Consider the following 26,504-nt stretch of genomic DNA (forward strand, 5'->3'; position numbering starts at 1 on the left):
TTGCTTTTCTCACACTCACCGTTTCCCCATCTCTGAGGTCAGAAAAGGAGAGTTTTGCTTGTGTGTATCACCACAGCAAGCAAGACAGTGGCATCCCCCGAGGCGTGCAGCTGTAACCTGAGCTGGTGGCTGGCCCTGGCAGCATCCCAGAGCACCCCTCCCACCTGGGGAGGTCTAGCAGCCTCCCTTGAAGGGTTGCAGCTCAGCTTGGGGAGCAGAAAATGCTTCTGTGGGTTCTGTTAGTGAAGCCTCTGCATTTCCAGGGAAGCTTCTCAGCCAAACTGTCGGCAACCTTGAGGACTTCTTGATTGCCGTCCACCAACAAATACCCAAAAGCAGGGCACCCCATGGGACTACAGAGGGAGCCTGGCCTCGGCCCCACATTGTGCCCTGCGTCTGGCCATCGCCTGTTCTGTGAAGATGGCAGGAAGTGCCTGGAATGGTGCCAGCCAGAAGAGCTGCAGGCTGGTGGCACTTTCTGGGAATGTGCCATTGTGAGGTGAGAGGCTGGCATACTCGAGCATCTGGGCTGGAGTTTCCTGCAGCCTGAGGTCCATAAGTGTCGTTTAATGCCAGAGGCAAGGCTTCTGGGGGTTTTGGGAAGGTCACCTCCCACCCTCTGCTGCCACTTCCTTGGGTCTCCACAGGTGCCTTTAACTGTAGGGGCTCCTTCCTTTACACCCCAAGTGCTGTGCAGAGGCCTCTGGTCCCTTCAGCTTTGGGGAAAGGCCTGATACTGGGGAGCAGGGGGAGTCTGCCCACCCGGCTCCTTCCTTTGAACTATCCCAGACCCCTCAAGCTCAGCAAACCCAGAGTGAGCTTATTCTACCACAGCTGTCTGAGGACAGACCCCACTTCCTGGAGAGAGGGCTGTGTGACGTGGCCACACCCATCTTACAGTGCAGTTTACCCCAGCTGACGATGCTTCTGGAAAGGCCTGGGTTTCACATCTGGGAGGGCAGTGCCCTTCAGTAAGGGAAACTGGGTTAGCCAAGTTCTAGGAAGAGCGCAGAGTCCTGGGATATGGTGGTATTTAATTTTTTTTTTTTTTTTTTTTTTTTTTTTAGTTGTCTTTTAGTTTTTTTTTTTTTTTTTTTTTTAACATCTATTATGCCATGAATTCATAGGGAATAGGTTCCAGCAGCTCAGGCTCCTTCCCACTGGTTCTCACAAAGTGCACTTCTCTGGGTGGAGCAGGCTGGCACTGCAGTTAGACCCCGGTGCCTTTCTCTTTGGCTTCTTTCTTTTTCTGATCATTTTCCTTCACATGTTTTAGGAAGGTATCTCGGCTCTTAGAGTGCTTGATGTGCTCAGTACGCACATTAATTCTCTTGGCAAGAATCTTGCCCTTAACTTGTTTGTTTACAACAATGCCAACAGCATGCTGGGTAACACTGTAGACTCTTCCAGTTTTGCCATGATAACATTTATGGGGCATTCCTTTTTGAACAGTACCCATTCCCTCGATGTCTACAATATCACCTTTCGTATAGATTCGCATATACGTGGCCAAAGGAACAACTCCATGTTTTCTGAAAGGCCTAGAGAACATGTATCAAGTGCCTCTCCTCTTTCCCTTTGCGTTCGTCATTTTGGTGAATTACTCTGCGGCCGCAAGGTAGCGGTTCTAGTCTGTGAAACGCTTAGCGCCCGGGAGCCACTCATAGGCCCTCGGTATTTAATTCTTTGTGTCTGTTGGGCCCCATCTGTGCCTGGCATTGTGTGAGTGTCAGGGAGAGACAGGTTGGTGGCAGGTGTCTCGTGTGACCACAGTGGTGAGTTGAGCTGCAGGGCCATGCCTAGGTTCTGAGGAGCAGCGCAGCCCTCACCCTCCGTCATTCATAGGTAGCTCCTGACAGCCTCCCCCAGTCCCACACTGCCTGCTGGTCCACGCCTCACAAATCCATCGCAGAAACTGCCCTCCCGTCTCCGGTGTGCCCTGTCTCAGACCACCTCCCTCATCATCTTGCTGGGTCCCTGGGGGCTAAGGGAGCAGGCTGTGGGCTGTGGATCAGCCACTCTCTGCGTGACCTGACCTCCCGCCTCCCTCATCACCTCGCTGGGTCCCTGGGGGCCGAGGGAGCAGGCTGTGGGCTGTGGATCAGCCACTGTCTGTGTGACCCAACCTTCCGCCTCCCTGCAGCTGGTGGTCTATGCCAGCCTATAGGCTTCAGGAGGCTGCATGCTGCTCACTGGTGCCGGGGAACTCTGTACCCTGGGCCAGTGACCGCAGGCCGAAGAGCAGCTGGCCGTGGCTCCTCAGGCACCCTCCTCTGTTCACTGAAGGCCAGTGCAGGGTGAGTGCAGGGACAGGTGTCCCACCCCCGCAACACCTGACACTCCCAACTGCTTTTGTCCAGGTGGGTCTCCCTGTGCTCTAGGGACAGGTTTCTGCGTTGGTGAAAGCACATGGTGTGCTCAGGCCTGTGTGTTTGCTCCGAGTGTGTGTGGCCATTGCACCCGCTGGCTCCCCCTTCAGCTAACTCTGCTAAGCACAGGGTGCGTGGTCAGCCTGCCTTGGCGGGTGGGCTCCCTGTGCTGTCTGCAGACCAGGAAGGCCTGATGCAGGTGCCTGTGGGGAGGTCAGCGTGGAGCTTCATTGTGGTGGAGCTGCGTCCTGGTGCGAGCAGGAGGGCGCAGGCATGTGGGCCTTCCAGCAGCTGTGTGGGCCTTCCAGCTGTGCAGGGCCGGGACTTCCTCCTCCACCCTCACTCAGTTCATCAGAGAGGGGAGGGAGTTGGGAAGATGGTGACAGCGCTGATGTTTGTCACCCAGGCACAGCGCTTCAGGTGCACTGTCTCAGTTGACACCCAAATGACCTGCTTAGGGTGGGGTGGGGGAACCCTGTTTTACAGATGTAAAAGCCGGGGCCTCAGAGGTGTCCAAACCACGGACTGTGGGCCTGCACTGGGCTGTGCTGCAGAGGAGGCTGCTCTCCGCTTCACTTTTCCCTGCTTTGATTTCAGCCGAAGAGCCCTGACCTTTTCCCTTCCACAAACATCTGCCTGGCACTCTGCCACCCAAAGAGCTCCCATACCCTGGGGACAGTCCTCTTGGTCTCAAGGCTAGGCCTGCTTTTGCTTCCCTTGAGGGACACAAGGGCTCACAGAGGCATTCCTGTGCCTGCCACCGCCCACAGCCTCCAGCTCTTAGTGAAGTGGGACTGCTTTGCCCACCAGGAAAAAATGAGGATCCAATGCAAGAATGTGTGTGAGAGGGGCTGCCCAGGCAGGCAGGGACGTGTCAGCTCTCTAGCATTTTCCTGCCTGAGCTAAGGAGACACCTGGTGGCCGTGCTGTGGGGCAGGGTGCAGCCTCCAAGAGGCTCCGTAGGCGACCGGCCTTTGGCATATCTCCCAAGGAAATCTCTTTCTTTGCCTGGAAAAGGTAGTGGGGAGTAAGTATGGTGGGGAGAGGGGAGGAGACCAACAAAAATGCCCTGTTTACCCACAAACCGCAGGTGAGTGCCCCTGTGGTCGCAGAGTAAACCCACCCAGGTGGGAGAAAACGACTGTGGCTCCCCAGAAAGAGCCTGAAACTTCCTGGAGGTTTGAGAATCTTGGTGCCAGGGAGCTGCCTCCAGCTGTGCGGCTGCTCATCAGGTGAGCGGGGAGGCGCATCAGCCCAGTCCTCCCACCCAAGGAGTCCGCAGAGCAGGAGCTCCCTTCGCCTTTTCCTGCGCAGCTCTTCCTGTCCCTTCTGTGTATTTCTTCTTTCTTTTCTAATTATAAATAATGCATCCCCAATGGAGAAAATATGGAAATTTTCCATATGGAAATATAGAAAAGCATAAAGAAGGAGGAAAACACAACTCTACACCACTTCTGTAACGCGTGGGAGTGAGCAGGGTGGCATGCGACGCAGTCCTACAGTTGTTGCCATTGCTTTAAAAAAACTTCATGAGATCATGTTGTTTACCACCAAACTTTCTTGGCTGCACATTACATCACAAGCATTTCCCATGTCATCAAAACCTGTGCAAACATGTTATTTTTAACGCTTATGTAATGTCTGGATAGGAGCCAGGGTATAGGATCTTTGAATTGCTTCTCATGATTTGCTGTTGTAAATACTGCTGTTTCGAACATCTTTCTGCATCCATCTTGGCTCCCATTTTGGAATATTTTCTATTGGATTTCTGGAATAGTAATGACTGGCCCCAGGAGCATGAATATCTTTTTTGTTTGTTTGTTTGATTTTGAGATGGAGTCTCGCTCTGTCACCCAGGCTGGAGTGCAATGGCCCGATCTTGCTCACTGCAACCTCTGCCTCCCAGGCTCAAGCAATTCTCCTGCCTTAGCCTCCCAAGTATCTAGGATTACAGGCCCCCACTACCACGCCTGGCTAAATTTTGTACTTTTAGTAGAGATGGGGTTTCACCACGTTGGCCAGGGTGGTTTCGAAGTCCTGACCTCAAATGATCTGCCTGTCTCGGCCTCCCAAAGTGCAGGGATTACAGGCGTGAGCCACTGCGCCTGGCCAGGCATAAATATCTTAAAGGCTCTTAATAGGTTTTGCAAACAGCTTCCCAGAGAAGCTGCTCTTATGCCCAGACAGTGCCTATGGGCTGCATCCTGAAGGCCCTCCCAGCGCTCAGTACCGCGTTTACAAAGCTCCTAGGCAGGAGTGGCACCTCATCGTTGTGTTCTGAATCTCTTGCTTTCTCGTGGGTTCAGGGCCACTTGTACTTGCTGTTTTGTTGCTGTGCCTGTCCCAAAGGCTCCCTTTGCCTCTCTGTGGTAGCTTGAGCTCTTCTGACACGGCCTTTCCCAGCCCTGAGCAGAGCAGACATTTGGTGCCCAGGAGGAGGGTGAGATTTACACGCCACACCTGCTCTCTGATGCCAATGCCGCCTGCTCCCAGCTGGGAAAGACCTGCCCTCCTTGTGGGCAGCATCCGATAACCCGCCTGGAGCAGGGCTTAGAGGATTGTAGATCAGCGTGTGGGAGATAGCGGGGTGATGACGTCTGGCATTCATTCCACTCTGAGTATGGTGTGTGTCCACACCTGAGCTCTGCGCTGGTGCTTCTGGCACCTCTTGTGCAGCCGACTCGGGCCATGTGCTCTCTGAGGTTATCTCCTCCAGCGGTATTAGCGGTGGGTATGGCTTTTTCCACTTGGCATTTTGAAGTGATTTCAGACTTTTGGTAAAGTTGCAAGAGTAGGACAGGCCGGGCCCAGTGGCTCACACCTAGAATCCCAGCACTTTGGGAGACTGAGACCAGTGGATCATGAGATCAGGAGTTCAAGATCAGCCTGGCCAACATGGTGAAACCCTATCGCTACTAAAAATACAAAAATTAGCTGGGCTAATTTTTGGTGGGTGTGGTGGTACACGTCTTCTGTAATCACAGCTACTAGGGAAGCTGAGGCAGCAGAATTGCTTGAACCCTGGAAGCGGAGGTTGCAGTGAGCTGAGATCGCACCACTGCACTCCAACCTGGGCGACAAAGCAAGACTCCACCTCAAAAAAAAAAAAAAGAGTAGGACAAAGAGTTGTCACCCCTGACCCCAGTTCCCCCAATACTAGCGTTTACTTCATTGTTCCTTTTTTTCCCTGAGCCATGTGAGTGCGTGTAAATTGCAGACGTAGTGCTCCTGAACCCGAGTTCTTCTGTGTTTTTCCCTAAGAATGAGGACATTCTCCAACATAACCACAGTCCAGTGATGAAGATCAGGAAATTGACATCAACCCCATCCTCTTTTACCCACAGAACTTATTCAAATTGTGTCCATTGTCCCCCAACGTCCTTTTAGCAGCAGAAACCCAGGGTCCAATCCAGGGTCACGTGCGGATCCCGCCGCCGTTGCTTTGGTCCCCTTTCATCTGAAACTGTTCCTGTGTCTTTGTCTCTCATGACCTTTGACATGTTTGAGGAGTCCAAGCCAGTTATTCTGTGGAATTTCCCTGAATTTGAGCTTGCTTTCTCCTGATTAAGTTCAGGCCGTGCCCAGCGGCGGGAACCCCATGAGGAGGTGTGTGGTGTCTCTTTGGTGCTAGTGATGTTAACCTTCATCTCTCGATCACCGTGGTGTCCGCCAGGTCTCTCCACTGTGTGAATAATAAGAACAAGGTATATTTTAGAAAGAGGAGGAGCCCAGAGCCCAGCAAGATTACTCTACCCATGTTCACCGTAGCTGGGTATGACCAGGCTACCTCCTGGTGACCGCAGTGGCCGCTTCCCAGCCCCCATCTTACCCTACCTCTGGGAGTCACGCTTTGCCCAGCCTGCACCCCATCCTCCTGAGAGCTGCTCGCTTCTGCCCAGTGCCCTGTGCTTCCCTCCCTCCTCCAGGTGGCCTTCTGGGTTCCTTTTGGCTCTTCCTCCTCGGCCAGACCCGCAACTCCAGTGGGCCTGATGATGCGGGCCTGACCCACTTCTCCCAGGCGGTTCTCTCCCCGGCTTGTGATACTGCCCAGGTTCTTGGTCCAGCTCCTCTGTCTCTGAGCTTGCCTCACTCCCAGCCCTGCCTCTTCTGTCCTGCCCTTCTTAGAGCAGGAAAGGTCATCTCCACCCACCCAGCAGGTATTTATTCCTCTCTGTGGTGGGCCTTCACGAATCTTGTCTGTCATGCCCCAACCCCACCCTTACCCCCATGTCTTCCCCCGTCAGAGGCTCTGCATCTCTCAGCTCAGCCTCTGCATTGCACCATCTATGACTTCCTGCTGCTCGCCAGTCCAGAGAGGTCGTGTCCACTGTGCCAGTCCTGCCCAGGCTCAAGGGAGACCTCAACCACGGGGCTGCAGCCTCGCCTCCGGCCACAGGCTCACAGCTCCTCTCTCTGTCACATGCGCCTGTTCTTCCTGACTTGCCGTTCCTTCTCCCGGGAGTGCTTTCCCCGAGGCTCTGTGCCTGGCTGACTTCTCCCCACCCAGGCCCCAGCTTATGTGTCCCCTCCTCAGAGAGGCCTTTTCTAATATCCAGTCCCAAAACCCCTGCACCCACCCCAGATCATTCACAAAACTTCACCCGTTTCTTATCTTCCAGTCACTTGTGATCTGAAACATTCTTATGTGGGTCTTGTTTTTCTTTTCTCCTTTCTCTGCCATTTATCTTCCATGAGCAGAACCTTTACTGTTGTGTTCTCAACTCCCAAGGCCTAGAACTGTGCCTGGCATAGGGTCTGCCTCCATTGAGCTGAGATCGTACCACCACCAGTCTGGGTGACAGAGCAAGACTCCATCCATCCCAAAAATAAATTCCTCTTTCTCTCCCCAGCTACAGGTCTTTCCTCCTCCTCTTTTCTTCTACTTATTTCCTTGTTTCTTCTCTTCTCTTTTTCTTCTGTCTTTATTTCCCCTTTTCCGTGTTGTTGGCCATAACATGACACTAAGGTTTTTGCAACATTTGTTTCATTTCTTGAGTAAGTTTTTATGTTCCTTACTTACAACAAAATGGCTAAGTCAAGTGTTTTAAACTTTTTCTAAGAAATGAATCAGATGGGCTGGGTGTGGTGGCTCACACCTGTAATCCCAGCACTTTCGGAGGCCGAGGTGGGTGGACCACTTCAGGTCAGGAGTTGGAGACCAGCCTGACCAACATGGTGAAACCTCGTCTCTATTAAAAATACAAAATTAGCTGGGCGTGGCGACACACGCCTGTAATCCCAGCTACTTGGGAGGCTGAGGCAAGAGAATTGCCTGAACCCAGGAGGCGGAGGTTGCAGTTAGTGGAGATGACGCCACTGCACTCCAGCCTGGGCAACAAGAGCGAGATGCTGCCTCAAAGAAAAAAAAGAAAAGAATCAGATGGTTAGAAGAGTCCCAGATGCAGGGGTGAAAAGACTGCATCTGGTTTGCTTTGGGCTCTGTACTGGGCAGTTAAGTGTCTCTTTAGACTCAACTGCACGTTGGTTTCCCTCATTTTACAAATGAGGCTCTAGCCAACCTCTGAAGCCTCTCTGCATTCAGGGATATAAGTTGCTGTCAGTTGATTTAAAAAAAATAAAAAAAATTTTTGAGATGGAGTCTTGCTCTGTTACCCAGACTGGTACAGTGGTGCGATCTCAGCTCATTGCAAGCTCCAACTCCAATTCTCCTGCCTCAGCCTCCCAAGTAGCTGAGATTACAGGCATGTGCCACCATGCCTGGCTAATTTTTGTATTTTCTGTAGACGGTATTTCGCCATGTTGCCTAGGTGGGTTTCAAACTCTTGAGCTCAAACAAACCTCCTGCCCTGGCCTCCCGAAGCTCTGGGTTTACAGGTGGGAGCCACTGTGCCTGGCCTGAAGTATTACACTTTGTTGTTGTTGTTGTTGGAGACAGAGTCTTCATGTCACCCAGGCTGGAGTGCACTGGCACAATCTCAGCTCATGCAGCCTCTGTCTTAAGGTTCCAGTGATTCTCGTGCCTCAGCCTCCCAAGCAGCTAGAATTACAGGTGCATGCCACCATGCCTGGCTAATTTTTGTATTTTTAGTAGAGATGAGGTTTCACCATATTGGTCTCAAATTCCTGACTTCAGGTGATCCTCCCACCTCAGCCTCCCAAAGTGCTGGGATTATAGGCATGAGCCACGGTGCCTGGCCTGATACTTTTAAAAGTTATAGTGCATATTATGCTGGGCACAGTAGCTCACACCTGTAGTCTTAACTACTCAGGAGGCTGAGGTGGGAGGATCATTTGAGACCAGCCTCGGCATCATAGGGAGACCCTGTCTCTACAACAATCAAGTCACAGTGGGTATTATCAGGGTGAGCTGGGGGCTCCATTTGAGTTTGGAGTTGCTCCCTTCTCTAGAGCCAGGAAGTGTCAGATTTGGCCAGGCATCCAGGCAGAAGATGGTGCCGGCCTTTCTGTGGGGCACTGTGGGGTTGGGAAGGGCCTGCATTCATTCTGGGAGCCTCAGTGCTGAGGCTGCACTAACTTGGGCTCTGACTTCCCTCCCCAGATGCTGAAGTTCCGAACAGTCCACGGGGGCCTGAGGCTCCTGGGAATCCGCCGAACCTCCACCGCCCCTGCTGCCTCCCCAAGTGTCCGGCGCCTGGAGTACAAGCCTATCAAGAAAGTCATGGTGGCCAACAGAGGTGAGCACCAGTGGCGCCAGTGAGGAGCCTTGTGGCCAGCCCCAGCCGAGGGGTTCCTGTCCCACTCACTGCGCCGGGCCCTGGCTCCCTACTCCCCTTTCTGCTTCTCCTAGGACCTAGGAATCTAAATTCTCGTTTCCCTGCCCTCTAGGTGAGATTGCCATCCGTGTGTTCCGGGCTTGCACGGAACTGGGCATCCGCACCGTAGCTATCTACTCTGAGCAGGACACGGGCCAGATGCACCGGCAGAAAGCAGACGAAGCCTACCTCATCGGCCGTGGCCTGGCCCCTGTGCAGGCCTACCTGCACATCCCAGACATCATCAAGGTGGCCAAGGTGAGCCCGGCAGGCTGCCTGGGACAGCAGGAACCAGGGAGTCTCAGTTGCCACAGGGGTGTATGTCTTGAGGCTGATGTGCTCAGCGCCTCTGTGAGTGGGCGTGGTGGCTCATGCCTGTACTCCTAGCACTTGGAAGATGCCGAGGTGAGTGGATCACCTGAGGTTGGGAGTTTGAGACCAGCCTGACCAACATGGAAGAAACCCCATCTCCACTAAAAATACAAAAAAATTAGCTGGGCATGGTGGTGCATGCTTGTAATCCCAGCTACTCGGGAGGCTGAGGCAGGAGAATCGCTTGAACCCAGGAGAGGGAGGTTGCGGTGAGCCGAGATCTCGCCATTGCACTCCAGCCTGGGCAAGAAGAGTGAAACTCCATCTCAAAAATTAAAAAAAAGATGGAGCTCAGCTGGTGAGGCAGGGGAAGAGGCTGGCTGAGGCCTTGGAAGGGACTGATGGGTACCGGTCTCTCCCTGACCCCCACCCACAGGAGAACAACGTGGACGCGGTACACCCTGGCTACGGGTTCCTCTCTGAACGAGCGGACTTTGCCCAGGCCTGCCAGGATGCAGGGGTCCGGTTCATTGGGCCAAGCCCAGAAGTGGTCCGCAAGATGGGAGACAAGGTGGAGGCCCGGGCCATCGCCATCGCTGCGGGTGAATATAGCTGGCAACCAAGGGTAGCTGCGCAGCTCCTGGAGAGGGGCCAGTGGCAGGGGCGGCTGGCAGGGATTCCCGCCTGTTACAGAGATTCCCCTACACCTCTCTCCCAACAGGTGTCCCCGTTGTCCCTGGCACAGATGCCCCCATCATGTCCCTGCACGAGGCCCACGAGTTCTCCAACACCTATGGCTTCCCCATTATCTTCAAGGCAGCCTATGGAGGCGGAGGGCGTGGCATGAGGGTTGTGCACAGCTACGAGGTGAGTGAAGATGCCCAGGGCTGGGAGCAGGGCAGGGCAGCCTGCCGTGGAGGCAGGGTGGACCACTCAGGGATGCCCAGGGCTGGGAGCAGGGAAGGGCAGCCCACTGTGAGGGCAGGAGTGGGCCACTCAAGGCTCCGGAACGTGGGTGGGGTTCGTGGCAGAGAGAGAGGTAGTGCCATGGGGTCCAATGTCTGCCTGGCCCCTGCCCACCCTCGCAGGAGCTGGAGGAGAATTATACCCGGGCCTACTCAGAGGCACTGGCCGCCTTTGGGAATGGGGCTCTGTTCGTGGAGAAGTTTATCGAGAAGCCACGCCACATCGAGGTGCAGATCTTGGGTGAGTGGTCCCCAAGCCCTGCCTGGCGCAGCTCGAGGCAGGAGCTGAGAGGTCCAGTCCTGGTGGGGTCGCAGCGGCTGGCCTGGGGACAGCCTGGGGCCTATCGGGCGCTCTTGTGGAGGACTGTGGAAAGTGGGCTCTAGGGGTCGGGCTGCCAGTTGGTCCCTACAGCCTTGATGGTGCTGGTGTCTCTCCTGGCAGCCGGCACTCACTGGCCGAAGTGTTTATGTGGGGGGGCGGGGGTAGGGGCATTTAAGAGGCGTGTAGATTCCAGAAAAAGCTGAGCCCAGTTTACCGCCCTCCCCAGGGGACCAGTACGGGAACATCCTGCACCTGTATGAGCGAGACTGCTCCATCCAGCGGCGCCACCAGAAGGTAGTTGAGATTGCCCCCGCCGCCCACCTGGACCCCCAGCTTCGGACTCGGCTCACCAGCGACTCTGTGAAACTTGCCAAGCAGGTGAAGGGCAGGGTTCCCGTGTTGGGACAGGAGCCTGTGCTCACAGGCCTGCGGGCCTCACAGTGGGGCACTGGGGTTCCCATGCAGACAGCCTGGTGGGGGAAGGAGACCCCAAGTGACTAGGGAGGGGAGAAGAGGGTGAAGGACTCTCTTGGGGACCAGAAGTGGGTCCGTTGTATCCTTTCCATGTGACAGTTGAGGCACCTAGCCTAGAGGCCAAGCTTAGAGTCCAGGATGGCTGAGAAGAGGGAGGAGGGAGCCCCAGCCGCCCCCTCAGCCCTGCCGCTCCACAGACCTGGCTTCTGTGTGGCACCAGCTCACCCTAGTCATCAGAATGAGATTCATGGATTCTGTGAAGATTGAGGACCATTATGAAGGCAGTCCTCCCCAACGCTTCCCACTGTCTCTTGCAGCACCTTTATATGATCTGTTTCCTCACTCCTTGCCCTCTGCCCATTTCTGCTCTTCTGGAAGCTCTGGTTGGTGGGTCCTGGGCTATGGAGGAGGCTGAGGTGGCAAGCTGTCTCCCCACAGCGACCTGCCCAGGCCTGGCCTGGAGAGCACCTGACATGGCCAGCGGGGTCCTGCCCTCTCTTCTTCCCCTGCCTATAGGCAGTGGAAGGTGCTGTCACCTCCCCAGGCTGAAGGCTGGCATGTGCGTTCTGCAGAGTCAGGTTTTTGTTTTTTTTTTCTGAGATGGAGACTCACTCTTGCTCAGGCTGGAAGTGGCGCGATCTCGGCTCACTGCAACATCCACCTCTTGGGTTCAAATGATTCTCCTGCTTCAGCCTCCCATGTAGCTGGGATTATAGGCGCCCACCACCACACCCAGCTAATTTTTGTATTTTTAGTAGAGATGGGCTTTCACCATGTTGGCCAGGCTGGTCTTGAACTCCTGACCTGGTGATCCACCCGCCTCAGCCTCCCAAAGTGCTGGGATTAAATGCGTGAGCCACCGCGGTCGGCCCTATGAGTCAGGTCTTATTTACTGGCTTATTCTAGCCCACATTCCATAACAGTTTAAGGGCAGTGATTCAGTCTAGTTTGTGGTTTTGGTGGGACCAAAAGTGAAACTGGAATAAGGGTGGAAATTTGAGTTAGAGTCATTATCTTGGTTTCTATCAAATGAACCTCTTTGGGTGGTGGTGGCTAGAGGTGACTGCAGTAGACTACAAGGGGACTTTCTGAAACAGCTCCAAGCAAGCAGAAGCAGGGGCCGGGGGAGGCCTGGGTCTCTGGGTCTGAGTGGATGGCAGACTCTTGGCGGACAAGCCCAGGAGGAGCAGGGAGGAGGCAGCAGGGCCAGGTGCGAGCTGGGGCAGGCAGGGGCTTCTGCCCATGTCTCGTCCCGGAGGAGCTGGGTGCAGCCATCTGTGGTTCCGAGAACCCTGGAGCCCAGTAGACTGTTTGGGGGATGTGTCCAGGCAGGAGCGTGGCCTGGGCCCTGGGGTCTGCCTGCCATCTGTTAGGCAGGGTTTGCCGCGGGTTGTTCTTTTACGGAATCAACCCGATGGGTGGGACGGAATCCCTGTCCCGGGTCCCATCGGTTAGCCCAGGCCCTGCCTGTGTGCCCTCTGCTCATGCGGCCGCCCCACAGGTGGGCTACGAAAACGCGGGCACCGTGGAGTTCCTGGTGGACAGGCATGGCAAGCACTACTTCATCGAGGTCAACTCCCGCCTGCAGGTGGAGCACACGGTCACGGAGGAGATCACTGAGTGAGCGCGGGGTGGGCGGGGCAGGAGGGGGTGGGAGGCGCAGCTTCTAGGCTTTGCAGAAAGTGCAGGTGAAGTGGCCCCTGGGGGTAGCCAGACTCGCTCACTCCCCACACCGGTGGGGAGCAATGGGGATCCAGGCACTTAGTGTTTTAAAAGTCATGATTCTAAAAGTATGACGTGGTCACTATAAAGATCAGCACAAAGGAACATATAAAAATGACTGACAGCCCTCCTTTCCATCAGGACACGCCGAGTGCTCAGGCCCAGGCACTCCCATCTGTCAGATGAGAAAAGCAAGGCTCAGAGATGTTCAGAGAGTTGCTCGGGGTCACACAGCTGGCGCTGGAACCCAGGCCTCTCTGGTGCCTTGGGTTTGCTCCCTTCCCGGTGTACGTCCTTTACTATAGACATAGTTTGATGCAATTGAGATGTTTTATATAGAATTTTTATTATACTTTTTAAATTTAATATTTCTTGAAGGCATTTCCCCAGGCCATAATTCTCTCTGAATAACGGCTGCGTACTATTCTGTCTTGTGTATATTTCTTAACTGACATAGTCTTTGATTATGAGGCACTTAAGTTGTGTCTGGCTTTGGTGGCTATTAAGTGTGTCAGTTATCATGTGTGTGCCCGAATCTTTGCCTTCAGCTCTGCAGAGTTCTGAGGGTGAAACCTTAATGGGATTATCTGATTGCAGGATAAGCAGCATCCCTCAGAACAGCCCTCTGGAGCGGTGGAACCAGCGTGCTCCACCACAGGCACGGCATATGGCATTTTAAAAATTGGTCTGGTTTCCACATGACAGTGATGATGGCACAATGACCCTTACCCTTTCAAGGTCTATATTTTGAGCCATGTAATTGCTTGATGCTGGCTTTGGGCCAGTCCATCTCACTGTGGAGCATCTGTGACCCCAGCCCTGCCTCCGCCTGAGACCGAGGATGAAAATGCTGGGGTGGCTGCTTTGCCCGCCAGGGGCATGGAGGCCCCCCTGTCTCCTTAGGAGAAGCTTAGAGGCAAGGCCAACACTTTGGCCCCCTGAGACCTTATCCTCAAGCTTCTGTGGACTTGTCGGTCTTGGGCCTGCCTGGAGCCTCCTATCAGGGATGGGAGTCTGTCTGCTCTGGAGCATGGGTTTTGTGTCACACAGATTGGGGCTCAGGTGTTCTCAGGTCCCGAGCCGCATGGAGCTTGGGTAAGCTCCAGCCGCTCACCTCTCTGACCCTCAGGCTCCTCCTCTGGTGGGAATGCCAGGGCTCTCGGAGCACTGTGGTGGAGATGAAGCGTGGGAGGAGCGCAGCCTGGCCCGTGGCCCTGAGTGGTAGCTGTCATCTCTGCTGCAAGGAGGTCCACCAGGCAGCACAGAACACACGGAAATCCTGCCAGCACAGGCCCCAGGCTGCCTTCACCACAAGCCTCAGTGACAATACATTGAACACCTTGAGTTATTTTTTTTTTAAGACAGAGTCTCGCTCTGTCACCCAGTCTGGAGTACAGTGGCACAATCTCGGCTCACTGCAACATCCGCCTCCCAGGTTCAAGCAATTCTCCTGCCTCAGCCTCCCAAGTAGCTGGGATTACAGGCGCCCGCCATCACACCTGGCTAATTTTTGTATTTTTTGTAGAGATGAAGTTTCACCATGTTGACCAGGATGGTCTCGATCTCCTGGCCTCATGTGATCCACCCACCTTGTCCTCCCAAAGTGCTGAGATTATAGGCATGAGCTGCCATGCCCTGTTTTTTGTTACCAGCTGTTCCACTTGGACTTGTGACTGCCCTGAGGCACAGGAAGGCTGAGCCTGGAAACCCTGCAGAGGTGGGGGACTCACACTGTCCAGGCATCTCTAGCGGGTTTTGGGCACAAGCCCAGCGGGCAAACGCCCCAGAAAAGACAGGTCGTGACCCAGCACCCACTGTGCGGCCCTCTCACAGCTGTGGTTGCCGTTTCAAGGAGCCCAGCCCTCACAGCACCTGTTCTCTTGCGCACTGCCCCCTTCACAGCCACCCACACAGCACGGCACATATGGCCCCAAGAATGAGTTATCCTGGCCCTCTGACCTAGAGATCTGCTGAGGCGTCAAATCTAGGCTTTACCAAGAGGGAGAGAGCTGCGGTGGGCGGCGCTGAGGGTGGCCCAGGATAGGCTCCCCAGCACAGCGAGCCTCGAGCCTTCTCCAGGGGGGCTTCCTGTACCTTCCCTCTGAGCACCAGGGCGTAGGGAAAACAGAGACCCCAGGGAGGAAGGAGGCGGAGTACACGGCGGAGCAGCTTCAGGCTAGGTGGATGGCGTCCTGAGTCCGGGGTGCAGGAGCAGGTGGCCCCGTATTTCAGAGGGCCTCTCCAGCTGCTGGACTGTGTAGCTTAGTGTGTTCCTGGTGGGAACGGGGCAAGGGGCTGTGGAGCCACTGGTTGGGAGGAGCTGGCTGTTCGGGCTGGCCCAGAGCCTGTGGGCAGGGGTCACACTGTGTGTGGATGCACCCTGGCTGCGGGGCCCTTGTCTGTCCCCCGCCCCATGCTCCCTCCTCCTGTCCTCGCCCCGCCTGCAGTGTAGACCTGGTCCATGCTCAGATCCACGTGGCTGAAGGCAGAAGCCTGCCCGACCTGGGCTTGCGGCAGGAGAACATCCGCATCAACGGCTGTGCCATCCAGTGCCGGGTCACCACCGAGGACCCCGCGCGCAGCTTCCAGCCGGACACCGGCCGCATTGAGGTGGGCGGTGCTCCAGCAGAGGGGGACGAAGGCTCGTCTGTGCACAGGTTCTGCCCAGTGCCTAGGCTGCCACAGCCCGGCAGTTAGGGAGGACCCTCATGAGGGATCTGAAACGGGCATAGAGTATGTGGAGGCGGGCAGTGCCCAGAGGAGGGGTGGTGCCTCCCAAGGTAAGAGACTGGTGGGCGCCCAGGCCAGGAGGAAGCAGCGAGGGTGGAGAAGGGTGCAGGCCGGCTCAGTGGAGCAAAGCACAGGGACCCAGACACAAAGCCAGCCCTCGACCCTCCAGCTCCCACGGGAGCCCCATGCCTTGCTGCTAGCGGAGCCCAAGCTCCACCTCCTGTCTGAGGCAGGGGCTGGCAAGGCAGAACCTGGGGGTGGTGGCAGCAAAGGACCGCACCCAGAGGTCCCAAAGGAGTCTCACAGGGGCTCATCAAGGATGGGTGAGGGAGTCGGGGATGGCAGCACAGGAAGGAGACTGAGAGGTGGAGTTCGGGGCTAGGAGGTGGCGGCCTTTGCAGGGAAGAGAGGTGCAGTGGGGGGCGCTGAGGGTGGCCCGGGCCAGGCTCCCCAGCACAGCGAGCCTCGAGCCTTTTCCACTGGGGGCTTCCTATACCTTCCCTCCTCTGAGCACCAGGGCCCAGCCATTGGCCTCTGAAACCCATCTTCCCTGCCTCTGGCCTAGCTGTGGGCAGGAGCCCTGTGGTTTGCACAATGCCTGCTCCCAGCCCTGGACATGCTGCTGGCACTGTGCCAGCTCTGCTGGGATCTTGCTCCCCATCTAGGGGCCTGAGTCCCCAAGGAGGGAGGACACTGATGGAGCTCCAGTTCTGCTCCAGAGTCCAGGGCAGAGGGCCCCGGCTTGTGTGGGGGCGGCAAGGAGATAAGGATGAACACAGGCAGCTCTGGGCCTTTGAGACCAGAGAGGCTGGGGCGCCTGGGGACAGAAACCAGAGTTCTCTGGATCTGGAAGCAGCAGGGCTTGTGGCTTCAGCAGGGAGCTGGCCCACCTGCGTCCTGTTTCTGGAGGGATCAGAGTCTGTAGGTGGGCCAGCCCCAGGCCGAGTGCTGCCCGGAGGCCCCTGCCTCCCTGCATTCCCACTTCCAAGGCCTGGCTCTTCAGAGCCTGCCTCACCACAGAGTATTTTTAGCTGACAGTTCCTGCTCTCAGCTGAGTGTTCACCCTTAAATATTTTATTAAGTTCCTTTTTATCGAACACAGACCTCTGCCCCTGCGAAGCGGAAATGTGCCGCGGGTGTCCCAAGCCCCTCTGGGAGGTCCCTTGCACGCCCCTTCTTCCTTACCTGGGCCTGACGGGTCCCCCAACTCTGGGGAGACTTTATCTGCAGGAGCTCACTTGGGCCGGCTTGAGCCACCTGCAGGTGTGAGTGTCGGTACCTCTGTCTCCTCCTCTCCGTTGCCCCTCCCTCCTGTCGCTGCCTGTCCCTGGCCCTGTCCCACTGCCCTGCTGTCCTCTCCTTGCCCTTAGTTTGCTTCCCTGCTGGGTGTGGAGCCCTGGGCAGGTGCCCTCCTGCCTCCGGCTCTTTCCCTTCATTTCCTCTCCTACTTCCTACTCACTGCTTCCTCTCCCGCCCTTCTGGAAGGAAAGGGAAGGAAGGAAGGGAGCGTGGGTGGATGTTGAGGCCCTCCCCACCACCCTGTGTTAAAAACAAACACAAGCCCCCGGTCAGCCTCGCCTCTTGCCTCGCACATTGTCCTCTGGAGGCCCTGTTGCCCGCCTGCACGTCCCCTCACTGTCTGGGAGCCCCGTAGAGAGGCCCTTTAGGGGCTGGGTCAGCCGACCTCAATCCATGTCGTGGAATGAATGCATGGACACGTGGATGAGTCTGAAAGGCAAGAGGGTTGCTCAGACAGGGCCAGCAAGTCCATGGGAACAGAGGCAGGGCTGGCCCCTGCCTGCCCAGACCCCTCTCCCACTCTCTGGCAGGCATCCTTGCCTCCTCTGCCCCTCCCAGCTCCTCACACAGAGCAGGAGGCAGTGACTATGTGGGACATAGAGAAGGGGCCACACTCCTGGGTTTGGTGGCAGAAACAGAGCAAAACCTGACCAGCCAGAGCTGGAATTCACCTTCGGGCAGCCCACGCTCGGCTCTCAGCAGCTGCTGGCGCACACCTGGCCAGCCTCAGGTGGGGGCCCCTTTTTCCTGCGGTTTCTGGCCCAGGTCCTCACTTCTCACCCTCGCCACAGGTGTTCCGCAGCGGAGAGGGCATGGGCATCCGCCTGGATAACGCTTCGGCCTTCCAAGGAGCTGTCATCTCGCCCCACTATGACTCCCTGCTGGTCAAAGTCATTGCCCATGGCAAAGACCACCCCACAGCTGCGACTAAGATGAGCAGAGCCCTGGCAGAGTTCCGCGTCCGAGGTGTGAAGGTGAGAGGCTGCAGCCCCCCCGCCTTTGCTCCCAGCCTTTGGGGCGTCCCTCAGCCGTTCACTTCCCTGCCAAGAGCCTGGCATATGGCCCCACCCCAGCCTTGCCCCTGACTGATTGGTCAAGGTCAGCGGCTCTCCTCGGCCGCAGCTGCACACCGGACTCTGTGGTTTTCAGACTCTGCAGGTGTCCCTGGGAATGGCCTGGCCAGAGCGCTTCCTCAGGCACATCGTGTCTAGTCTTGTTCCAGGGAGACCCACTGTTTCCTGCCCCTCTGGGGTGAGAATCACCTGGAATGTATGTGAAATATTATCAGGCCTCCCTTCTGAAAATCCTAATCCCACAGGTTTGGGTCGAGAAGCCAGAACCTGTGTTTTGAACAAGTTCTGCAAATAATTCTTTTTTCTGGGGCGGGAGATGGAGTCTCGCTCTGTTGCCCAGGCTAGAATGCAGTGGCGTGATCTTGGCTCACTGCAACCTCTGCCTCCTAGGTTAAAGCAATTATCCTGCATCAGCCTGCCGAGTAGCTGGAATTACAAGCATGCTACACCATGCCCAACTAATTTTTGTATTTTTAGTAGAGATGGAATTTTATCATGTTGGCCAGGCTGGTCTTGAACTCCTGGCCTCAGGTGATTTGCCTGCCTCGACCTCCCAGAGTGCTGGGATTACAGGTGTGAGCCATTGTGCCTGGCCTCCTAGCTAATTCTTAATTTCTGGAAAATGTGGATCCCCTCCTTGGGCAAGAGCCCAAGTCCCATGTAGATGCGGTCACTTTGCTACAGTCAGGCCCCGGCCAGGCCCCTCTTCCTCACCTGGCCTGGTGCACACAGTTTCGGATGCTTCAGAGGAAGCCAAAGGCAGGGGGTGCAGCTGGAGGGATGGGCTAGAGGCTTGGGAGGCGAGGGGCCCTACCCTTGGTGGGCTCACAGCTCAGCTTGTCTTGGGTGGCTATCGGGGGTGCCCCATGTGGCAGGAGGACCCTAAATGGGTATTTAGGATCCAAAGAGCCCTTTGATGAGCTCTGTTACTGGCATCTGTAGCTAGAGAGGAATTCACAGCCAAGAAATACCGCCTCGGCCTTTGAAGCCAGCACCTGCCCACGTGTCCCGTGGGTGCCACCCTCAGAATGGCAGGGCAAGAAGAGCTGGAGGACAGGGGCTCTGGCCCTCAACCCCTGTGCGAGTTACCACCCCATCTTCTTCTTGGGGATCCCCACAGGGTGGGCTGTGCTGGGTGTCAGCGTCCGTTCCTCCACCCTGGCCTTGTGCCCTTGCAGCTTCTTCGGCCCTGACCTGCCTGTCGTCGAGGCGCAGCTGGTTGGGGTGGGGAGGGTGATATGGGGGCCGTGCTGTCCCCTCAGGTTCCTGCGGTCGCTCCTCTTACCTGTCCACATGGCTGCTCGGTCCCAGGCGTCCCTGGAGGCTTCTAGGCCTGTGTCTGTGTGTGTGGCTGGCCTGTTTCCCACCTCGAGACGGAGCAGTGTGCTTCCCAGAGGCCAGGGGGTGTGTACTCTTCCATGGGGAGCCTCTCAGCCTCCCTGTTGGGGGTCCGCGTCGTGCACATGGGCAGAGGTATGTTGCGACATCGGCTGTCCACATCACATGCTCCGCCCGCACCTTGCTGCAGCGCTTGGTGTCCTGGCAGGAGGTCCTGCGGCTGCTTTGGTGTTGAGGGGCTGCATGGCCATGCTCGGGTGACCCAGGCCATCCCCATCGCCTGCCCCTGCCCATTGCTATGTGGTCCTGGCTGGCTCCTGGGATTGGGCCTCAGTCCCTCTGCTCCCTCCTCACCCTCAGCAGCTCCTTGTGGACCAAGCTGGTCCCCTGGGCCATAGGACCTTGCACCTGCACTGCACCCTGGAAGGCCTGGGAAGATCCTCCTCCTTAGACCGCCCACGCCCCCCACCCAAGGTGGAGAAAGGGGCACCAGGGCCTGTGACCTCGGGGCCAGCAGCAGGACAAGTGTCTGTGATCTGGAGGTGCCATGTCCTCCTCAAGTGCGCAGCAGGACCAGGCCGCTGGCTCTCGCCACACCCTAAGCCTCATGCCAGTGCCTGGCATGGCAGCCCTAGCGGTCCTGTCCCTTCGCCGTCCCACATGCCCACCCTTCCCCGGGCTCCCGCCCAGTCCTCCATGGCATTCACTCCCCACACCCTTCTCGGTAGAGACCTTGCTCCCATTCCTCTAAACCAGGCTTTTGAAGGCCACCTCCAGCTGCGGATTCTGGGGCTGGGAGGGCAGGCACACACGTGTGAGCCAGGCCCGTGCACACATGAACACTCGCACCTTAGAGCGCCTGCCTCACCTCGGGTGCCCAGCAGCGGGCCTTGGCCTCACACAGAAAACACCAGGGTGTCTGTGCAGTGCGTTTGCTGTGGCCTGGGGTGTCAGTGCCACCTTCTGAGTTTTAAGACAGTACCTGGGGAGTCTGACCCTCTGCAGGGCTGAGAACCACGTGTGCCCATGCCCCCCACCAGTTCCTAGAAGCAGATAGTTCAGGAGGCTGCCGGGCCTGGCCAGGGGTCCCAGCAGAGGAAGCAGAGCAGGGCTTGTGTGCCCACCGGGCTACCTCCCTGCCACAAGGGAGGGCAAAGGCTACCTTCCCAGGAAGGCCCAGAGCACAGCTGAGCCAGGAGCTGCCGTCAGTTCTGACAGGGACCTTCCAGAGGATTGCGGGCTGATGGCAGGGCAGTGGGGTTCCCTGCCCTTCTGGTTCCTTTGGGGTGGCGTTTTACTAGTCCACAGGACCCCGTGGGAGGTGGTAGACATGGCTGTCAGCACCAGAGCCATGAGAACTTTTCACTGAATTCTGCTCAACCCAGGTCCCCTTTCCCAGAAGGGCCGCGCCGCCTCCCACCCGCCCCGTCACTTCAGTCCAGTCCTGTGGCCACCCTACAGCGCCATGGGGAAGGTGCTCGCACTGCTACCCAGGCTTTACACGAGACCCCGCGCCCTGCCACCACCCACCAGGAAGGGGCATTAACTGCACTTTCAGGCGAGGGGAGGCAGCCTGCCCAAGCCCATGGTCCCGCAGGTCAGAAGACACCCGGCGCAGTGTTTGCTGCCTGGGGCTGCCCCCATGGACAGGCGCCCGGGAGGCCCCAGGCTGCTGGGGCTGCCCGCCGCCCTTGTCTGTGTGCCACTACTGGCCCCCATGACAAGACCAGAGACTAGCACTGAGGTGTCCTCAACAATTTTATTTTAAATAAAAACAAGACTCCCGCTTGGTGGCTGCAGCCCCTGCCTTGGTGGCTGTGAGCACCTGATGGAGGGACCTGCCCCTTACCCTGGTCTGGAGGCCAGAACCAAGGAAAGGGCTCCCTGTCCCACCATATACACAGGGGAGCCTGAGGTACCGAGAATAAAAACCAGGGAGGGACTCCCAGGCCAGGTGGCTGCCCCGGGCCCTCTGCCCCACGAAGCTGGTCCCTTGGAGCATAAGGGAAGCTGCCCCCCCTCCATCACACCACACTCTCTTCCAGCCGCTCGGCGCTGCCCCCCATCCCCCGGCACCCTGCCCCGAGCAGCCCCCCGTGCACAGAGTGGCTCCGTCGGGCCCAGGCTCCTCCCAGGCGCCTGGCATAACCGTAGCACCCGCCGGTGTCTCCCAGGTCCAGGGAGCAGCTGCGCTGGGGCCGGGGCGGGGGGCTCCGTGGTGGGTGGGCCTTGGGCGTGGGGCTGGGGCCTCCATTGGTCTGGGACTGGACATGGCTGAGCTTGAGGGGGAGGCGGCCATTCCCAGCCCCCCGGCCCCGAACCAGCAAGGCCACAGTGAAGACCAGTAAGGCAGCCACCAGCACACCCCCCACGGCCACAGTCAGGGTCCCGCCCAGCACATGGGCCTGCAGGGCGTGGCACAGGGGCGTGGCGGGCAGCGTGGAGAAGTGGGCACAGCCCAGCAGCCTGGTGGCCGTGAGGTCGGAGGGCCCAGCGGCTGGTGACAAGGCCAGCAGGCAGAGGTCATAGTCAGCGCCGGGGACCAGGTGCTTCAGCAGGAAGTGGTGGCTGGAGGCTGGGACGATCCTGCGGGCAAGGGCAGGTGGTCAGAGCCCAGAGTTGGGGTCTAGCCCCATCCTCATCTCCCCATCCTGTGCTCCCAGCTCCAAACAGCCCCTCCCCCCAAACCACTCTGGCTCTTGTGTTCACTCAGGAAGGCAACAGGCATGAGAGTGGCCAAGAGACAGTGCAAGTCCTGAGACATAGGACCCAGGCAAACAAGGAGGATGGGGTGGGGGATGGCACAGCAGACGCAAAAATAATGCTTGCAGGCGCCGGCCATGTGCTTCAGACAGACCCACCCGCCACTTGCTGCCGAGGAGGCCAACACAGCTTAGTGACACCTGGGACATCTCATGGGGTGGGGTCCTCCTGCTGCCCCTTGAGCCCCAGCCTCCTCAGGCAGTCAGGCCAGGCCACTGCTCCAAGAGTCTAGCAGCCACATGGGGGAGGGGATGTCAGCCACAGAGAGAGGAGGGGAGCAGAGGGCGGAGGGAGGGCTCTGGGAGTGCAGCTGGGTGTGTGGCGCTGTCCTCACCGGTAGATAAGGGTCTCATCCTCACTGCTGTTGTACTGGATTTGGAACATCCACACGGGGTCGGCTGGTCGCCCGGGACCCCAGCTCACCAGCCCTGAGGTGGCAGTCACCTCTGTCACCTGCACGGCTGGCTCCGACTCCAGCGTCCCCTCACCCTCAGCAGCAGTGCGAGCTGAGGCAGCGATGTCCGAGGGCCCGGGGCGGCCCCCCTCAGCACTGGTGTTCCCACCATGGGGCAAGGCCAGCACCCGCAGCTCTACTCGGGCTGTGGCTTCACCAGCAGGGTTGGTGGCGATGCAGGTGTAGCCCCCGGCGTCCCCAGCTCCTGTCACCCCAATCTCCAAGGTCCCATTGGGGAAAGCCCGAGCTCGGGAGGAATTGCCAACCAACCGATCGTCAGGACCGACCCAGTGCATGGTGGGCGCAGGGTCACCCAGGGCGCGGCACCGCAGCATGGCCCGCTGGCCTTCCAGCACCCAGAGGCGCTGCGTGTGGCGGGCAATGAGGGGCGGCTCACAGGAGAACTCGCCCTCGGGCACTGCCCAGAAATAGCGGCCGGCCAGGCCAGGTGGGGAGGCGCAGGTCTCCAGGTCGTCTGGCCGTGCCAGCCGCCGCAGCCACAGCAGTTCGCAGTTGCAATGCAGGGGGTTCCCGCTGAAGCTCAGCACCAGGGGGGTGGGCGAGGCCTCGGCGTCACGCCCACGAGAGAAGAGCGGGTCCGGAGCCAGCGTGGCCAGGCGATTGGAGGTGAGGTCCAGGCGGGAGAGCTGACCAAGCTGAGCAAAGGCTCCTGGGGGCAGTGCGTCGATGAGGTTATGGTCCAGGTTGAGGGTGTGCAGGGCGGGCATGGCGCCGATGCCGGCCCAGGGCACCTGCCGGAGATTGTTGTAGGACAGGTCCAGGTCCTCCAGGCTCTCCAGGAAGTCGTCAAAGGCCCCCGGCGCAATGCGGCCCAGCTGGTTGCCACTGAGGATGAGGTGCTGTAGGTTGACGGGGCCCCGAAGGCTGCCAGTGCCCAGCTCCACCAGCCTGTTGCCGTCCAGGTGCAGGGAGCGCAAGCTCTCGAGGTCCCCAAAGGCTCGGGCCCCAATGCGGGTGATGGCATTGCGAGACAGCGTCAGGTCCACCAGCCCCGTCATGTTGCGGAAGTCAGGGGGGCCCAGGGCCTGGATGAAGTTGTCTGCCAGCCGCAGTTCCACTGTGCGCCGGTCCACGTTGGGTGGCACAAACAGCAGGCCTCGGTGGGCACAAAGGGTGCTGAGCGACTCAGACAGGTTCTGGCAGACGCAGGGCAGTGGGCAGGCGGCCGCTCCACTGGCCAGCAGCAGCAGCAGGAGCGGCGGGGCCATGGTGAGCACCCTGTAGGGAAAGGCCACAGCCCAGGCACAGGTGGGGCTGGTGCAGGTGCCCACTTGGGCCCAGGACAGTCCCAGGAGCCAGCTTCTGTGAGCCTGGCCCGGAGAGGGGCTGGGTGAGAGGTCCAAAGGGGCCGCCAGGGATGAGGGAAGGTCGGGGCCTGCAGGGCCAGGCCCCCCCAGGAGCAAAGGTCACATTTCCCAAACAGTGAAGGGGGAGTCCAGGCACTGGGGACAAGGTGAGGCATGAGGCAGGAAGCGGAGGAGGACCGAGAGCAGGGAGGGTCCCGGAACTTCCTTTCCCAGGCGGCCCCAGGAATCGCCAACCCCCTCCCCCCTCCGTGCCATCCCCTCCCCCGCCAGAGGAGGTGCCCCCCCCGAACCTCCCGTGGAGACCGTGGCCCCTCCTAGGCTGGTCCCCGCGCTGCGCCCAGCGGCCCCCTCACCTGGTGTCCGTAGCTCAGGGGGCGCGGGCCGGCCTCCCTGAGAGCCCGGCCGGCCCCCGCCGACTCCAGGCCGCTCTCCCGCGGGGGCGAGGCCCGGGGATGACCGGCCACCCGCCGCCCACCCTCGGGCCCATGGCGCTCGGGCCCGCGGCCCCGGCTCGCTTGGTTCCCGGCACCTTTTCCCGGCGCGGTTCGCGGTGGCGGCGGCGGCAGCGGCGGCGACAGGCGAGCGGGTGCGCGGTGACGGGCGCGCGCACCGCGGACACGCACGTGGAGGGCGGACAGGGAGGGGCGCACGGGGATCCACCCGGGCCCGGGCCGGCTCCCGAGGTCACGGGGACACGCAGCCGCTGCAGCGCCCACGGGTGGCGCCCAGTCACGCCCGAGGCCCGGGCCGGCGCGGGCCCGCCGCGCTGTCCCCCAGCGCTGCCGCAGCGCACTCACCCTGGCACAGGCGCGCGCGCCCCCGGCCACCCTGGCGCCCCGGCATCCTGCACTGCACGGGCGCCCGCCGCCGCGTCGCGAACCTCACTCTGCAGCCAGACAAAGCGCCTGCTCACGGGCCTCTTCACCATCTCCCAGAGACAGAAGTCTTTGTCACATGTCGCTGGGCACCCTCCCCAACACACCCACACATGCCCACACACCCACACGTCCCTGCACCCACGGGCAGGGCCGGGCGCAAACCCGCACGGTTGCTGGGACCCTCGCGTTCCCAGATACACGCTGAAGGTCATAATCGTTCTGCATCACCGAGTCACGTGGAGGGTCCCCAACCCGCACGGGGCTCGGCGGTGGAGGGGCTGGGGCGGCGCCCCTGGTAGGGCTGCTGCGGGGTGGGACCGAAAGGGCTCGGCCTCCAGGCAGTCGCCCCGCCCCCGCTGCCCCGCCCTTCACCCCCCTTCCCCCGCCCCCCCCACCCCGCCATCTACCCCGCCCGCCCCGCAGGCCAGGCGCTCCAGGAGCCAACCGGCCTCCGCCTCGGGCCCGATTGGTCTGCGCCGCGCGGCTTCCCAGCCGCCCGGGGCACGCAGTGGGAAGCTGTATATCCTCGCGGCGCGGCCCCTCCCTCCCGCTCTGTCCCAGCCTGGCCATTTCCCTGGGAGAGCAGCCCGGAACCAGCTCAGCTCAGAGGAAGGGATCCCGACGTGTGGTGGGCGAGGTTCCCTGCTTCCTGGTTCAGAAAGCTGAGGCTCGGGTGGCTCGGCGAGCCTGGTCCCCTTCCGCCTGTGCCCGCCACCACCAGTGGTCTGCCCAGTTGGGAAACAGAGGAAGTCACCACCTCCCCGGGTCTCCTTGTCCTCAGGCTACCTAAACTTCAGCCAGCCTCCTCCTCCTCCGTCCAGCCCTGATCCCGACGGGCCAGGTGGCAGGAAACTCGGGGAAACTCAAAATTGGAATTCTGATCCTGCCGGCACAGCAGTATAGTTCCTGGGCAAGTTACCTGACCACTGAAAACAAGTTCCTCCTGTAGGCCAGGAGGGATGGATGGCACTTACTTAACCATTTCCTAGGAGTAAGAGGGGAGGACAGCTGTGGCTTGAGAGGGGCTTACCGGCAGCGAGAAGCCATTCTCACTAACACCACTCACGGGGCTTCAGGTGGCCTTTGTAAAAAATGAGGAGGATTCAGTCCTGGTCCAGGTCAGCTTGTGCACTGGCACCAGCTATGTCTTTGCTCCTCTCTTTCCCATCAAAAATGCTCTCCACCAGGCGCAGTGTAATCCCATCACTTTGGGAGGCCAAGGCGGGTGGATCACAAGGGTCAGGAATTCAAGAACAGCCTAGCCAACATGGCAAAACTCCATCTCTACTAAAAATACAAAAATTAGCTGAGTGTGGTGGTGCATGTCTGTAGGGATGAGGCACGAGAATCACTTCAACCCCAGCAGCAGAGGTTGCCGTGAGCTGAGATTGTGCCACTGCACTCCAGCCTGGGCAACACACTATGTCTCAAAAATTTTTTTTCATTCACTCTACACACAGACGCTTATCCACATCCACCATGTGCCACCCAGTGCTGGGAGCTGGGTTCATCAGGAACCAGATGGGCCTGGTTCCTGCCCCCATGGAGCTTACAGTATGGAGGGGAGGATAGGCGGCTCAGCCATCACAGAAGGGGATATCTACAAAGGGAGACGCAGCGTGGGAAAGGGAGGGCTCCGAGGGTCCTCACCCTGCACGCTCGGGTTCTTTGGATGGTTTCACCAGCTGCTTCCCTTCTTCAGTGCCATGCCTTGGCCCAGCTAAAATGTCAGCATCTTTAGGA

The 26,504-nt window shown here is 58.7% G+C and overlaps 2 protein-coding genes across 6 annotated transcripts in view; one reads left to right on the top strand and one right to left on the bottom strand.

Moving 5' to 3' along the window:
* PC (pyruvate carboxylase) overlaps nucleotides 1-26,504 on the top strand; it is a 111,263-nt gene that overhangs the window by 78,478 nt on the left and 6,281 nt on the right. For all 4 annotated transcript variants that reach the window (XM_037741560.1, XM_017536991.2, XM_037741559.1 and 1 more), the window contains exons 2-10: nucleotides 8,890-9,025; nucleotides 9,177-9,361; nucleotides 9,852-10,017; nucleotides 10,137-10,282; nucleotides 10,504-10,621; nucleotides 10,929-11,080; nucleotides 12,678-12,796; nucleotides 15,346-15,508; nucleotides 17,719-17,901. In XM_037741560.1, coding sequence (XP_037597488.1) covers nucleotides 8,890-9,025; nucleotides 9,177-9,361; nucleotides 9,852-10,017; nucleotides 10,137-10,282; nucleotides 10,504-10,621; nucleotides 10,929-11,080; nucleotides 12,678-12,796; nucleotides 15,346-15,508; nucleotides 17,719-17,901 — 1,368 coding nt within the window. The remainder of the gene's footprint in view (nucleotides 1-8,889; nucleotides 9,026-9,176; nucleotides 9,362-9,851; nucleotides 10,018-10,136; nucleotides 10,283-10,503; nucleotides 10,622-10,928; nucleotides 11,081-12,677; nucleotides 12,797-15,345; nucleotides 15,509-17,718; nucleotides 17,902-26,504) is intronic.
* LRFN4 (leucine rich repeat and fibronectin type III domain containing 4) lies at nucleotides 21,079-24,471 on the bottom strand. 2 transcript variants are annotated; one of them, XM_037741561.1, is made up of 3 exons: nucleotides 24,237-24,471; nucleotides 22,436-23,794; nucleotides 21,079-21,924 (listed from the first exon to the last, which is right to left on the bottom strand). In XM_037741561.1, exons 2-3 carry the CDS (start codon nucleotides 23,782-23,784, stop codon nucleotides 21,363-21,365), a joined length of 1,911 nt encoding a protein of 636 aa, XP_037597489.1. In that variant the 5' UTR covers nucleotides 23,785-23,794; nucleotides 24,237-24,471; the 3' UTR covers nucleotides 21,079-21,362. The 2 variants fall into 2 exon arrangements, with proteins under 2 accessions (XP_037597489.1, XP_017392481.1); XM_017536992.2 differs by having other exon boundaries at nucleotides 22,436-24,471.

Source organism: Cebus imitator, unplaced genomic scaffold, assembly GCF_001604975.1.
Source record: "Cebus imitator isolate Cc_AM_T3 unplaced genomic scaffold, Cebus_imitator-1.0 Scaffold102, whole genome shotgun sequence".
NCBI lineage: Eukaryota > Metazoa > Chordata > Mammalia > Primates > Cebidae > Cebus > Cebus imitator.

Bases quoted from the DNA above. Each gene is read 5' to 3' on its own strand.
- LRFN4 (XM_037741561.1), bottom strand. From the start codon at position 23,784: ATGGCCCCGCCGCTCCTGCTGCTGCTGCTGGCCAGTGGAGCGGCCGCC. The intron at 21,925-22,435 runs GTGAGGACAGCG...CCTTGCCCGCAG, and splicing joins GATGAGACCCTTATCTACCG to GATCGTCCCAGCCTCCAGCC.